General features: G+C 37.9%; 2 protein-coding genes across 3 annotated transcripts in view; both read right to left on the reverse strand.

Annotated features, from left to right (window-relative positions):
* Positions 1-1,186: 1,186 nt before the first annotated feature.
* On the reverse strand, positions 1,187-15,447 carry LOC149792307 (uncharacterized). Of its 2 annotated transcripts, none has more exons than XM_089970881.1 (3): positions 15,329-15,447; positions 8,710-8,788; positions 1,187-8,274 (listed from the first exon to the last, which is right to left on the reverse strand). In XM_089970881.1, exon 3 carries the CDS (start codon positions 4,849-4,851, stop codon positions 3,475-3,477), a length of 1,377 nt encoding a protein of 458 aa, XP_089827007.1. In that variant the 5' UTR covers positions 4,852-8,274; positions 8,710-8,788; positions 15,329-15,447; the 3' UTR covers positions 1,187-3,474. Both variants share the same exon structure in this region, with proteins under 2 accessions (XP_089827007.1, XP_089827008.1).
* The window catches only part of LOC149792308 (MAM and LDL-receptor class A domain-containing protein 1-like), a 46,875-nt gene continuing 38,943 nt past the window's right edge, over positions 7,896-15,827 (reverse strand). The window contains exons 6-7 of the mRNA XM_089969556.1: positions 8,710-8,788; positions 7,896-8,274 (exon numbers count right to left, since the gene is read on the reverse strand). Coding sequence (XP_089825682.1) covers positions 7,896-8,274; positions 8,710-8,788 — 458 coding nt within the window. The remainder of the gene's footprint in view (positions 8,275-8,709; positions 8,789-15,827) is intronic.

The following is a 15,827-nucleotide window of genomic DNA, read 5'->3' on the forward strand; positions in this document are numbered from 1 at the left end:
TATTTTTCTCCAAACAGCTAATATTTCAGAACAGTTTTTCGCGACAAGATCGTTGAGTGATCTTATTAATTCGCCAGTTTCAAATCCTGGTAGTGTAAAATTTAATAAATCTGCTTCATTTATCTTATAATGATTGATGTATATCTGTTTGATGGTTGTTATTTTTTCATTTCCTACATCATAAATACTAGCATTTATTACTTCAATAATAGTCTGATTAGCCTATTTAAGATCTAATACAATTTGATTTAAATGCTGTATCGTTGCAATGATCTGATGTTTTAGATTGATATTGGGATACTCCAGGATATAGTTTTTAAATAAACATGCTAATGTCGTTAATGTAGTTGTGTACTCACTTTTAATTTCGTTAGCTGATGATTTGAAATCTCTTTCATAAACAATATTGGCTGAAGTTTTTATATCAAAATCGATGATAGAAAACGGTACCATAGGATATCTTTTTCCATCACAATGAATAATATGAGTATACCTACCAGTCCATGGATACAAATTTCGGTATTCTGGAGTTGCTATAAACTTGGCATCGTCAGTGACAAATTCAATTAATTTTGGTTCTGGTGGCCCTTCATGCACTGGCGCAATATCAGGCCAACCTAGTACGGATCTTATCGTGGACTGATAAATATCAACGACCTAATCAGGCGAGTTTATTTCAACCGCAGAAGATAGCGTCGGCTCATGAACGTTAATCGATATTTTTGCTTCTTTTCCTGTTATTGATTTTATTCTACGAGCAAATTCCTCATTGATTTGTTCGATCTCATAACTACCAGTTGGTATTCCAACAACGTTCCAGTCAGGTGTTCCATCTGGTTTGTTTTTATTAGCAAATACAAGTGAATTATTTGCTGGTGTACCATCAAATGATTTCGATCTGATGTTTGGCCAGCTGTACTATACTCGTAACTGTGCTAACGCGATTTCATTCGCGCGAATCGCAGTTGGAAAATTAACACTAAATTCGGGATTAGTCGAGCTTACCGAAATCATCGTGGTCTTGTGCGGGGTTGTGTTTGTCACGATCTGCTGGAGTAGCTCCGTCATTATTAATACTTGTACCTTTAATACCAGCGCAGTTGTATATTTTAATCGTCTCAGAAAACCCAAAATCAGATATAATTCCATCACTGAGACTTGCTGATAACAACGAAGATAACTTCGAGTATGCGACCGTCGCTGTGTGTAATTGTATCATGTAATCGGATAATTTTTCATTCATGCAGGTGCATATTTTTTTGTAATGATATTAAGCACACCTGCAATAGTTGTTGCTGCTGAAATACAAATAGTTACGGCTACTGGTGCCATCATTGTCACCGCTGATAATATCACATCAGTTCCAGCAACAACAGCTGATACTGAATAAACGATCACGTCGACGATAACTAGTCGTCGTCGATATTTCTTTATTTTTACTGCATATTGTTCGACTCGATCTTTTAACGATGCCTGCCATTCACACGCTTGATTATACCTAAATTTCTGAACGTCGATTGAGGTACTCATTATATTTTATGCAGTAACCAATTGAGGTGTTTCAGCTACAAATTCCAAACACCACCAGAAAGATGTTGCGGTTAATTTCTTATCAGCTGCTTCCAGAATAAATGTTTCTTCGTTTCCGCTATTTAATACAACAGATACAACCCCGGAAAACCTATCAGTTGAATGACGCCATGGATACGTTGTAAATATTTCAAATTTTGCAGCACTGAACACAGATAGCCTGTACACACCAGTGACTATTGCGGTATATTTAATAGTATTATTCTGCTGAGACCATGTTGCGAATCCAGATGATACTGTGTATGCTATGTTGGTAATATGCCCGGGAGTAACACCGCTGGGAATTTTAATCAAACTGGTTTTGTTAACGATCTCAGGAATCCCCGCTACGATGTTTTGCTGTGTTTGTTTGATCGTGTCGATGTTCGTATTGATATCAACGAGTTTTACGTCAACGACGTGCGGAGTGCCGAAGAATTTATCCATAGATTCATCGGTTTTTTGATGGTTTCTGCGAAATCTTACAAAAGCGCCTACGTGAACGTCATACTCGGCCCGCAACGTGGATAACTTACCATCTGCGGTGTTGTAGTTGACGTCAACGTACTTTTTTGTTGCTGCGTCTTCGTTGGATGTTGGATCCACTAAAACTACTATCTTATTCCCGTTCATGTTGAGCTCTCCCATCACTGTGTCACCGGTATTTTTTATGCGATTAGCAACACTTGCTGCAATTTGATCTCTGATGGTTGTAAACGATATACTCGAATCCCTAATTTTTCCGCTGTCAGTAAACACAGGGATATTATCCGTAACTACACCAAGTACTCGTCGAATTATATCATTCCATTTGATATTGCTGTTTTTAGTTTACCATGTCGATCCTGAAAAATAACAACCTCATCTGGGTCAACTCCAGCCAGGTTCATAATAACAGCGAGTTTATCTTTAGTCGCGTACTTCAACAGATCAATGTCATCGGACTTTTTGTTAACGCGGGAAGATCTTCTTCCGTAAATATCAACCATTATAATCTAAGATCTGTTTAAAACGCTTTACGCGCAACGAAGCGGTTGCTTGTATAATCATGCACGACCTTATGTGGTGGTTTGGATGATTTTGATATAGCGTTAAGTACATTAATTACTTCACGGCTGCATATTGGCGGATCTGTCATTGTTTGTGTGGGTAGCGTTGAATACCAAACTTGCGCGTGAAGTGGTGCAACATCCTTGATAAATTCAATAGGTGGAGCTAACCCATATGAATCAAAATAAACGATTCCACGTGGATCAACCGCGTATGATACCCAATGAGTACCGGGTCATGAATTTGAGTCAAGATTAATAATACCTGTTTCGAGTTTGTTCGGTTGTTTCGGTAATTGATCTCGCATAAAAACACCTCTGAGGTTTTTTATTTTTAATCGTTTAGCAGCATCAAGTAAATCAAAATTTGATGCTGGAACGTTTAACGTGTTCCTTGAAGCCTCAGACCTCTTCCCCAACGAGATCCCGGCAATCTTAGGCCGCACCCTTTTTTTGTATCCCTTTCCTGTTGCTTTCTTTAGAGCCATTCCAACAGCACCTAACGCGGCTGCTTTTGCTACGGCTGGAGCGGCAGCAGTTATTAACGCTGGAATAGCCGCGAGAAGTGGAAAAATACCACCTGTTTTAACCATGTCCTTGATGGCGCTCGGAGAAAGATGAAATTGAACCCCGGTTTTTGATTCTAGGGCTTTATTGAAATGTTTACTCTGGTTATTTGTCAACGATAATTTGTTTGGACCGCCACTAGAAATTTGATCTCACTTTAGTGATATTTTTGTTCCGCATTTGTTGGCGTTTTTTGATTGTAATATTTTTGCTTGACCGGGAGTCAGAACAACATTAACATGACTGTATGACATTTTATGATAAATACTTACCACGCTCCAAATAATGATTAAAGATTTTCCACTGGTGCATCAACGACTCTCATTCGACCACTACCACCTTCAAGTAACATTGCTTTATCGCTAAGTATAACCGCGATTGCTCTATAATCAACACCACCACCTGTATTTAACGTTGCTTTAAGATGTATATCAACGACAGATTGTTTTGATAGATCAAGATGTTCCAGTGAAAAATAATAAATCGGATACAAAGTTCTGAAATTATATTGTGATATTTGCAACCCAGTATCTATATTTTGATCACGTCCCATGAATGACATCAAACGATGATATACACGTCCTATATGATTTTGTTCATAATTTAGTTGTATATTCTCTGTTGGTTCTTGTTGTCCGTTTATCCGTAAGGAAATATCTGTGATACCTAGTTTATCAAATATCATATGAGAGTGAACTTGTGAGCCAAAACGATCACGGGTCTGAAACGCAATAAAAATATGCCGTGGTGCAGAAACACCTTGTTGTGATGCTATATGCCATGTAAACTGACCGTTAACGTCAGTTTGCATACTATCCGTGCTTGTTGTTAACCATGACAACAAGGATTTACCACCTGTGTCCATGAAAGAAATTAATCGCTGTTCTTCTGCGATCGTTGGAGTCATTACCGACATCCACAGTGAAGGTTTCGATAATACTACTTTACCAGCATCACCAAGAGGTCTCCACAGAGCATCGTTATCATCACCAATTCTTACAAGAACAACCGTGTGTCTAGCTCCAAAAATAACACTTTTAACATTCCTACAAAATCCAAAAATATGCGATAGTGGAATTGTACATGAAAAACGTCTATTGGCTCCTAGTAACATATTTTTACGTGTTGAAAATCCCAAGTTGAAATCTGGATTAGCACCATGAACTACTGGCGTCACATCAGCATCAGCATTTCCGGCAAAATTTCTTGGTCGTCTTATATTATACAGATCGCTTTCAGGGTAACCAGAATTATCTTTCACAAACATCATTGTGGGACCTGCTGATCTTGTATAATCATCAGAATATCTTGCTAATCCTATTATTGTTGTAGCAACGTCGACATCTTTCTCAATCGATTCGATATTTCTTCCATCAATCATGTATGTGGCGTTACTAAACAATGCCATGATCCCGTTGTTGACAAAACCAACTTTTACTGCATCTGCGTAATTAGCATCGTTTGTTCTTACAATTGTACCTTCTACCTCAATAAAAGCCTTAGCGGGTAAAAAGTATCTACTTGTGTCATGAACTTGCAGTTCAATTCTTCCACGTTGAACTGGTGATTGTGCGTCATAAGAATAAAACTGATAATCGCGTACAGACTCATCTTTAAGGACAGGTGCTTCCGTGTCAAATGCTGCGTCGGATACGCGCTTGAACATTTTATTGTAATTCTTTTCGTCTAACACGTTGATTACCGCGTTCGGGAAATTCCACTTCGGGAAGTTCCACTTCCTGATATCAAACTTGAGATATTATTTCCCGATTCACCTAGTCCCCGATCTGCTAACGCTGCTAGTTTTTGATTTGCACTTGATTTATTATTTTACTGACATCTGCGGGCATCACTTCAGTACTTGGTAATTTTACTGGTTGTCGTTTTCGTCTTATCAATCGTGCTAGTCTATCTTTGAGCCCCAAGAACGCCTTACCAGCAACATTGATAATTGCACCAGGAGCTTTTTCACGAACAATATCAATAGCTTTCATCGATAATTGTTTTGCAATAGGCGCTGCTTTTGGGGCTAACCTTGTAAATAATCCCTGAATAACATCACCAAGTCCATCTCCGTAAATTGCTCTATGGATTGGTAATCGTGAGTTTACCGCTCTGACCTGTACGGATTTACGATGATTATTGTGTATGATCATGTTATCTTATTTATCATTTATCTAACAACTAGTCACTGTAATCGTCAAAGAGCTCATCGATAAGTTCTCGGTAAACACCGATATCCATGATACCACCCTGAAATAATCGCCGACAAATATCAGCTGCTTCATTGGTCATTTCTGCTGAGTTATTTCCGGCACGTTTTCCCCCTATGAGAACTTCTAACCGCGACACGTCATTGAGGATATTGTCAGGACATAAACCAGAACCTTTTTTAGGTTCATCTTGAGGTGTTTTAAATACTGGTGGTTGATTTACCGGATGAAATGATTCAGTGGTGACCGGGTATGTGCCAGGTGAATCACTTCGAAATCCACGTGGTGAATATGTCGGTGTAAATGTCATTACCGGCGCAGAAATTGTTCTACGTTGTAAAGGTGGAGGAAGCTGATATGAAGGTTCCTGCTGCGGTGGAGGAAGCTGATATGAAAATTCCTGCTGCGGTGGAGGAAGATGATATGAAGGTTCATTGCTGGGAAAGTTGTTCTTGCTCTAGTTGTTTCAGTCTCTCTTTATAAAGTCTTTTTACTTCTTTATCAATGTTTTTGTATTCTGGACCTCTAGCCTGTTTTTTGTTTCTATATACACGATATGTCCATTTAATAAGATTATCATCACTTACTTTTTCATGACGGGGTTTTAAAATATCAGATTTATTAAATATACCAAATACTATTGTTTCGGGTAATTTTTCTCTTTTAGTATTTCTAATATCTTCGACAAACCCCTTCCTAAATCTTGTAATTAATTCTAAGTTTTCTTCAACTGGTTTAGGTTCAGATGCAAGTTCTTTTCTCACGTCGGCGACTTCAGGACGAAGTTTTCCAATACCCTCAAGTATTTCTTCATCGGGTGGAGGCCGAGCCGCAGCTATATCAGTTGGAAGATCTCGTAAAATCTTTTTTGTTTGTTTGGTTCTTCTTGCTATTTTTTCAGTCTGCGCTGCAGTTTGTTCTAATACTGGAAAAATACCCTTTTTCCTCTTCTCATCATCCTCAATATCTCCCCATATAATTTTTTCAACAGCCGCTGTAGCTTTCTTAGTAGCTGCAGTGATGGGTTTAAATAACCTTTTTGTGTCTTCTTCGTACTCACCTTGTGATTGTTGCTGCGCTTGTAGGTTTTCTCTAAATGAATCTCTAACAGGAAGAAATTTTTTGATTGCTTCTAATCGTTCTCGAGCTATCCTTGCAGTATGAGATTCCAGATGTACCATTTTATTATAATAATGATTTAATTAATATAGCAGCAGGGAGGGTGGAACCTCGCGAAGATGTAATTGCGTAAACAACGCGCATAATAACCTAGAAAAAATCACCAACAACAATGGAGTAATATTAATTGGAAATTCCATAGAGATTTTGTCAGTAAAGTATCAACGCTTTTTTAAATCTGTCGACGCTTTTTTTTTTCGATCGTTCGTAAGAAGGCTTATTTTCAATATTTGGACGTTCCTACAAAATGGTCTGTTCACCCTCCCTGCTGCTAATGGTAACCTTTGCTAAGCCTCAAGTATGCATATTAATAATAACAGTTGCTAAGTTTCAAGCATGACTCTTAATGATAATCGTTCCAAAGTATTAGACATGCATGTTAATGGTAACGGTTGCTAAGTATCAGGCATGCTTGTTAATGATAACCGTTGCTAAGTAGCAATATGCTTGTTAATGGTAACGGTTGCTAAGTGTCAAGTATACGTGTTAATGATAACCGTTACTAAGCAACAGGCATGTATGGTAATGGTAACCGTTGCTAAGTATCAAGCATGCATGTAAACAGTGGCGTCACTAGAGGACTGCGGGGATGGGAGGTGCGGACCGCACCGGGTGACACCAGCATAGGGGGTGACACCAAAATGACTGTCTATAAAAAAAATTGACTTTTTTTGCAGCAAAGGGGTCCATGAAGGTGACACTTTGAGTTACCGCACATGACTGTCTAAAACATTTTTGTATTACTGTACAGGAAGGGGGTCCTCGGGGATGACACCATGAGTTACCACATTGGGTGACACCAGCCCTAATGACGCCACTTGATGTTAATGGTAACCATAGTTAAGTCTGAAGCATAAATGATAACCGTTGCTAAACATACACGCATAATAATGCAACGTGAAAATTAATCTCCTTCAATTCGATCGATTGATCAAGTCCACATTTGTCTTGACCTGGTGACACATTTACTTAATTATTTTGATTAAACATTAAATAACCATCCAATTTGGTACCTATGCAGACGTTCGAGCTGCCAAACATTATCCTATGGCCATTGTCTCCTCATTTTCAAATACCTAATTACTTCAAGTATTAGACTATGTGCTAAATGGAGGTGTATTTATTTCTCGTCCAAAACACCGTCATGTTTTCAGACGTCCATACGTATCATCGCGATTGATCTAATATGGTGACATACGTTTCACTAGTGACGCTGGTCACGTGATCATACGTTTAAATCAGTGCTAGACTTTGCTCCTGTACTCGCATATGTTTTGTTATAGTCATCGTCAGAACACATCGTCACGTCATCGTATGTTCAACACACATTTAGCTTGCTCTTTGTCGTCGAATATGTCTTATCATATTCTACATAGGAATTTGATGTCACGTGGTCATATGTACTATCAAACCGTGGCATCTTTTCCTCACATATGTGGTCATATATGTCATCTGCTCCATGGGCGTGTTTTGTTGACTTGCATATAGAAGCATATTCTATGTTGTCATTAGTGACGTTAGATTTACCCACACTGTCGTTATCTGGATGATAAACATCTGGACTGGATGTGTAGCCAGGGTTGATGATAAACTCTCCGTGTGAGTGAGCTCCCTTATTTCCTTCTATCCTCACAGATCCGTCTGAACAGGGACGAAGCTCGATATTTGTATCCTTCTTGTTACACGAGCGTCTTTTTCTGTATTAAATACATAAAATAATGAGCAGTTAAAGTAGTGTTTTAAGCGCGTACTTAGCGATGACAATTAAAATGTAGTATCTAGTAAATTACACCACAGAGCTTCTAGTTTCAAATGTACTTAAATTCGACAAAGCTATACGCTATCATATCAATTCTCTATCAAATCCTTTCCAATCTTTAACTGAAAAATGAACTTTGACCACAAACCTCTTACTTATTGTTAACTCTAACAATGTATGTAATGATAATATTGATAATTCTATTATAGGGATTGGGAATTCGCCTAATCACTATTATTAAGTGCACTAATCATTCTCTCTCTCTCTCTCTCTCTCTCTCTCTCTCTCTCTCTCTCTCTCTCTCTCACACACACACACACACACACACGCACGCACACACACACACACACACACATAAAACAATCTAAATTACCTGCACAGGTAGACTGTCACTAATGCAAGGACAACAACAAACGTAACTGTCCCGACACCTGACCCAACTATCGCACCAACTGAAAAGGACAAAGTGCAACTAGCAGTGAAATTTGGATCTAGGCTGGCAACAACGTTTACTATCTATTATTGTTTCAGTAACACTTTAGCTTCATGCATATAAAAATAAAACCCACATTAATTCCTGGCAATGTTATCAAGGTTGTAAAATCAAAAGCACTTTGGGCTTTGGGGTTTTTCGAAAAGATTATTGAACAGGTTTTTTGCAACAATATGGCAGCAAATCCTTACAGTTTAACACATACAGTATCTGCTGTTTAATTTAAACAAAGCTAGAAGAATGAAGACCAAATATACTCTCGCTTTAACCGCTTTCCATCCCAACGCTAGTAAGTCTATAGCAGTGGTTCCCAAATTTGTTCGGGTCACATCTCCCTTGGTTATCCTCAGCGCCCCCTCCCTTACTTCATAACAAGCGTTATTCATCGTTAGCACCCCCCTCGATAATCCCACCGCCCACAAGGCAACGCTACTGTCCACAAGGGGGCAGTAGAGTCCACTTTGGGAACCAATGGACTATAGCATTATTTCTACAAATACATATTATTTCCTTGCGTAATATTATCAGAAGTTTTAAATATTGTTATGTATATTTAATTTAATTGTTTGTTTGTTAGTTTTAAAATAAACGTTATTTCACTACATGCTATTGTAACGTAACATTATATGGTGGGCTTCACCTTGTGCAAAAATTGAGTTCATTTTGTCTTGACCTGGTTGACTTTTTAATATTTTTTTATTTCATTTTATATAAACAACTAATATTAGCTTCATTATTATCTGTGTATGAAGTTAATATCAGGAATTTATTCATGCAAACGAGAAAGAGTGAATATGTTGATTTGGGTCAGGGTTTTGGAGTTTCCTAAGTGAATGTCACGGGTTATTGTATTGTAAATAAACAAGGTTCATATTATCAATCTAGAAGGATGATTTTCCATTAGTTAATGGGTTTCTTTTAGAAAACTCTAACTGTGACCTGAGGTCAAGTAAAGAACTATATAATCTTGTGATTGGGAGGAATTGGTCAATCGTGCTTTAACATCTAGCATCTTCAAAATGTAGTTGTGTCCAGTTTGGGCTGTAATTTCGTTTCTTCAAATTACTGAATTGGAGTGATTATTTTTTCTGGAAATACAAAAGTGCTCTGATATAATTCTTGGATAAAGACATTCACTGTAGTTTATAATATATTCAAACCTGGAATGATATTACTGTGATTCAACAAAAGACTCTTGACACGTCAGCAGGCCATAAGCTATAACAGACACTTCATTTCCATCAATTCTGGATCTCTTCGGGACGTGTACTGAGAGTAGTGAAGTGGGATACCCTAGCCTCACTGGGAAAATACATTACAGACCCCACCCCACCCCACCCCCCGATACTCTAGCCTCAAGGATTTTTAGCACAGCCTGGGACACTATAGCCTCAATGGAATTGAACATGGGGAATCGTGGGCCTGTATAGCGTCAAAAGAAAGTGGGGTTGTTGTATAAGGACAATAGGAATGGAACAGGTGAGGTGACGTCAGGGTACTGACTATTAGCAACAATGTAGAAAGGGGCTGACCTCAGTGGGAATAAAAAGCGGGGAAAACCCTAGAACGTTTGGCTGAATATAGACATTTATAACACATACATCATAAAAACACAAGCAACTATACAACAGACTAAAACAAAATATTAGGCAAGAGAGAAAATCTTTTCTAGATATTCATGCAACATACATCATACAAACACAACTAACCAATACAAATTTAGGCAAGAAAGCAAATCTTTTTAGGTATAGAGTGACCCTGAAAAGAGTCTTTGGGTTTATGTTAACATCATCCTGTTAACACAGAGGGCATTGCATGGGTCTTCTTCTCTTCCTCAAACCTTTTCGGACTACTGGTCCGTAGACAAGGACTCCCTTCAAACAACCTTGTCTCTCCACATAAATGCTTCTTTTCCAAACGCATGTATCGGTGATTAGGATAATTGCCTATGATGATTTCACAAGTCCGTAGGGAACAGCATAGACGATACGAGGGTAGATGATTTTACGTTTGTGCACATCATGTGACGAGAACAGGTGAATGGAATGAACTGAACTGGGTTATTTATAGGGGAAGAGCGGATCGAAACGGATTGAGTTTTTTCACCAATCCTAACACACGTTACAACATTCAGTCATAGTGTGGAGTCTCTCTTGCAAACCGAAGAGAGCAACCTGTGACGTCAAATTCCCTATGTAGGTTCGCTAGCGTCTGTGCGCTCTGAATCCATGCGACAGAGGTTTTGAAACATTACGGAAACTAAGAAGACACTGAATTGGGGTGCACCGGCCGTGGAGACGAGAAGCAATGGTATAGCAGCGCCAACCAAAGTCAACACAGTCCTACTTCCAGAAGAGGTCGATTTTAATTGGGATTTAGTCGATTTTCTTTCTTCTTCGCAAGAATTTGTTCCGGTACCTGTACCTATGCCACCTTCTCCTTAATTACCACACATCGAGGATTTTAAACAGAAACAGAAAGAAGAATTGAAGAAAGTTTAACAACAGCTGAAAGAAGCAGAAAAAGTATTTGTCCTTCAGCAACAGTAGCAACAGCGAGATGAAGAGGCAAGAAGAAGGAAATGACAAGGAGAAGAAGCAGCAGCAGAGAAGAAACAAAGCCTATGAGAGAAGGAGGACAGTGAAAGTCAAACGTTGACGGTAGTATTAGACATTTTACCAGAGTTAAGGAGTCTGAAACAAATTTATCAGACTTCTTAATTACGACTCAAGAGACAAATGCTTTCTCGAGCCAAACAACCCAGCCCTGTTAATATATCTACGACACCACCCTTAGTGATTTCTACCAAATAATCGCCAGGAGCCAATCCAGAAGAAGGCCTTGGTTATGGCAAAGGCTTAAGACAGTTAAAGCTAATTACGTCACGTTCCTGATTTCTTTTAAACAAACAAATACGCAACGATCCTTTTCAGGGCCACTCTCTTCTCTCAAAAAGAAATATCATTCATTTTGCCAAGATTATTCAAACTCAAAATACCTCTTTTCTGTCCATGAAACGTGCGTGAGTGAGTGCGTGAGTGAGTGTAGATCCATATTCTAAAAAATCCAAATCCAAGACACTTACATTTTCTGTCTGGTATGTTCTGGTACAAATTTTACAAACCAATTCACAACACAACATAACACTTTAAAAAGTTCATAGATTTCTTCGGTGTCTTGTTCACTCTTTCGGTTTTTTTTTTTTTTTTTTTGAATTTCTTCACTTTCATATGTTTCCCCCTCTTCTTCCTCACTTTCTCCTATTCTTCTTTTCTTCTCTTTTTTCTCTTTCTTTACGTGTCTGAGTTCTTCCTTTGGGGAGGATACATTTTGCTTTTGTTCAGAATCCCTCCCTTCCTCATGCTCCTGTTGTTTCTTACAGCATTCTGAAGACCAATGTCCTTTCTCTTGAAAATGAAACTCTTCTTCCTCAATTTCTCCTCGCTTTCTAATCTTCTCTTTTTCTCTTTCTTTACGTGTCTGAGTTCTTCCTTTGGGAAGGGTACCTCTTCTTCCAGTTCAGAACCACTCTCTTCCTCTTGATCCTGTTGTTTATTATGGCATTCTGAAGACCAATGTCCTTTCTCTTGAAAGTGATAACAGGTACATTGACTTTTGTCTCTTCCGATACCTGTCTCGCTTTTTTGACGGTTGGGACACTCTGTTGCCCAATGCCCTTTCTTCTTACAGATATAGCAAGTATCTTGACTTTTTTCTCGGAAGGAGGGCTAGTAGTCCGTCGACTTGTCTGAAGAAAAATTTCGTATGACACCTCAGAAAGCTCTGATCAGACGTTCGATCTATGTGGGCTTTTCCATCGTTTTGGTCGGTTTGAGTGAAATGAATACTGGAAGGGATGATGCAGACCCTTTATATATGCTTTGCTCTGACATGGATATAAAGGGGTTCATGGCGTTTAACATGTAGTCATTGCAGTCAAGATGAAATGATATCATGTCACATAGAAAGGAGTCGAAAGTAAGAGACAGAAACTTAATTTATCGTCTCGCACAGTAGCTGAAGTCTTGGTACAAATTCATGCCAGCGATTTTGACGATGACATGAATTAGCCAGAATCCAGACCCAGCGATTCTACACCACAACCAAAGTTTACCAGCATTAGTATACCCTGAAAATTACTACCACATTCGAGACACAGAAAAGCGCTCCTCTAGAAAATTTAGAACTACGGTTTACACTTACACGGTGAAGTTTAAAGATTTCAAATCCGAAGTGCCCTTGGAGAAAGCACAAGGCATCATTACCGAGTTATGGGATTCTTTGTTTAGCACAATGAAATGTCAATGTCTAGCCAAAGAAGACGATCTCATGAGACTTTCCATCCATAGTGTACATCAATGGCCCAATGACTTCCATCAGTGGAAGTCTTACTTGACTTCACAACGTTGTCAACATTGTCAAAAATAGACAGTTATTTGAAAACAAAATGTTTGTTTGATTTTTTGAAAAACGTTTAGTTATTGGTTGTTAGTTATTTGAATAAAAATGTTGTGTTTTGAAAAAATGCGTTTGTAGTTTGTATTCATATATATATCATGATATATGTTATTTGACTTCTATCTCTCACACACCCTCAAATCAAACTATCCTAGCGTTTCGACTCTAAACATTGTCGGGATGTTTTATATCGCGTTTGCGGTTGAACCGTTTAAAGTGAATCAGTCTCCAGTCTGACCAAAGTATAGACCAAAAGAGCAGCTGGCAGCACAATAATTAGTAAAAGACGTTAGATATGGAAATATTTATCCCAAAACAAGCTTTGAACGCGATACCAGGTCTATAATTAAATATCGCAGCAGGATGGAAGGATGGCCTTCTTGTTAATTTGTGACGAAGGTTCAAACAACGATAACTGGAGACGTGGCCTACAGAGACGACCTACGTACAGAAGACCACGAAATAGACAACAATTCGAGTTACCGAGGAATTCGCAGAAGAAATATTCTAGTAATGTCGGCACCACTAGTACTCCCACTAAAGTTGCAACAGCAGATATGCAATATATCAGTGGGAAAACAATTACGGAGGCCCGCCTCAACCAGCCAGTAATAACATTAACAACAGCAACTGACTGTGAATAATATTCAACAAGCAGAGGCATCCCAAAGGGACAAGAATGCAAAAATAAATTAATAAAACAGAAGCAACCAAGGAGGCAGATGCAGTGGAGATAAACCGGATCAAAGGAATCACCATAGACAAGAAGAATGAAAAACCGAACGACATTTGAGGCTAGAGTGACCCAGGATGTGCTATAAAACCTTGAAGCTAGATTATCCCAGTGTGAGCTAAAAACCCTTGAGGCTAGAGTGTCCCGGGGGTCTGTAATGTATTTTCCCATTGAGGCTAGGGTATCCCACTTCACTACTGCGTTTTAATCTGAACGTTAACTTACTAGGGTTAGTGTCTGATCTAATTCTTGGATTATTTTGGGATTTCATATGCAATACCGTAATTTCTTTTCACACTTTTACTTTGTACTCTAGGGAAATAAATTATTTGTTAAATTTGACAAAGCTTGATGTCTGTCATTGTTTTCTGTTACCTATTATAAGATCATAGATTCGTAACAATATATATATATATATATATATATATATATATATATATATATATATATATATATATATATAGATAGATAGATAGATAGATAGATAGATAGATAGACAGACAGCAGACAGACAGACAGATATATATATATATATATATATATATATATATATATATATATATATATATACATTGAGAGAGAGAGAGAGCGAGAGAGATTGGCATTTATCTATGCATAACTTCTGTCTTAACTTGACTGAGTGCAGACTTTATTTCATTGATTCAGGTAATATAGGAATCATACACATTTCCGTTTTTTTTTTTTTTGCTCCGGTTTCTGAGACAGATTTTCTTGCTAATATTAGCTCTTTTTCATCCTTAACTCAAATGATCGCCGTTGCATATAACCAGGCTGTATATTGCATATTCTAATGCTCACTCCATAGCATCCGCACCCATTTCCAAACTCCCTCACTACCCCCCCATAACTCCATAAACTGAGCATGGGGAAATAATGCAAAGTACTTTACATATATGATGCGTTTTCCTGCTATTATGTATACACAAAATTTAGCCAGAAAATATTTGGAAATTTAATTTTTGTGTACATTTGACCTTACCCACCAGTAATGTTCCTGTTAAGATTCAATAATGCCTCATCCATATTACGGACTGTAAACCCAATGTAATATAATTACAAAGTTTCATAAATTCACCTCATCAACCTCATCAGTTTAGATGGAAATATTAAATGAAAATATAGTAACAAACTATTCCGCGCCAACGAGTTTGGATAATAGCTTGGTTTGTTCAGTTAGGTGATACAAAGCCATCCATTTTTAACTGCCAATTCTGTCAAATACCCTCAGTGGCCACTGTATGCAGCTCTGATAATACATGCAGAATATTAACAATGCTTTCACCTCACCTGTAGAAAGTTTTGTTTTAGCTGTTGGAACCGTCGATTGCCCTCTGACAGACGTGACTTCCGTAGTTACCTCTATTTAAAATGAGAGGAAATGCATTGTTATAGAATATCAAAACTTGATGTATTTGTAAACGGCAAGATGTTATATGAATACTCGAGGAAATATTTATTAACGTAAGAATTATACGGTTCACAACTTAATGTTTAGTTCAGCACGGTCAAGTAGGATTGTCGTTTTAGTTTTTCTAAACAGAAATATTGCAAAATTAAAGCTATAATTTTATAACTTCAAACACTGATAGCACTGTTATTTCGAGCACGTACATAAAAATCAATATCAGTTAGAAGTATGACTATAACAGAAGTAGTATTACAATCGACGTTTGGAATCTGAGATAGGCTAACACCTTACTACATTGACCCTAATCGTCACACGCGAGTCCATGTGCTATAGGGTAATAAATAACAAAACTAATCATCAGACAAAAAATAAAGTAAA

The sequence above is a fragment of the Sinohyriopsis cumingii genome, chromosome 9, assembly GCF_028554795.1.
Source record: "Sinohyriopsis cumingii isolate HCF-2022 chromosome 9, ASM2855479v2, whole genome shotgun sequence".
Classification (NCBI taxonomy): domain Eukaryota; kingdom Metazoa; phylum Mollusca; class Bivalvia; order Unionida; family Unionidae; genus Sinohyriopsis; species Sinohyriopsis cumingii.

Coding starts and splice junctions, on each gene's coding strand:
- LOC149792307 (XM_089970881.1), bottom strand. CDS start 4,851: ATGTTCAAGCGCGTATCCGACGCAGCATTTGACACGGAAGCACCTGTC.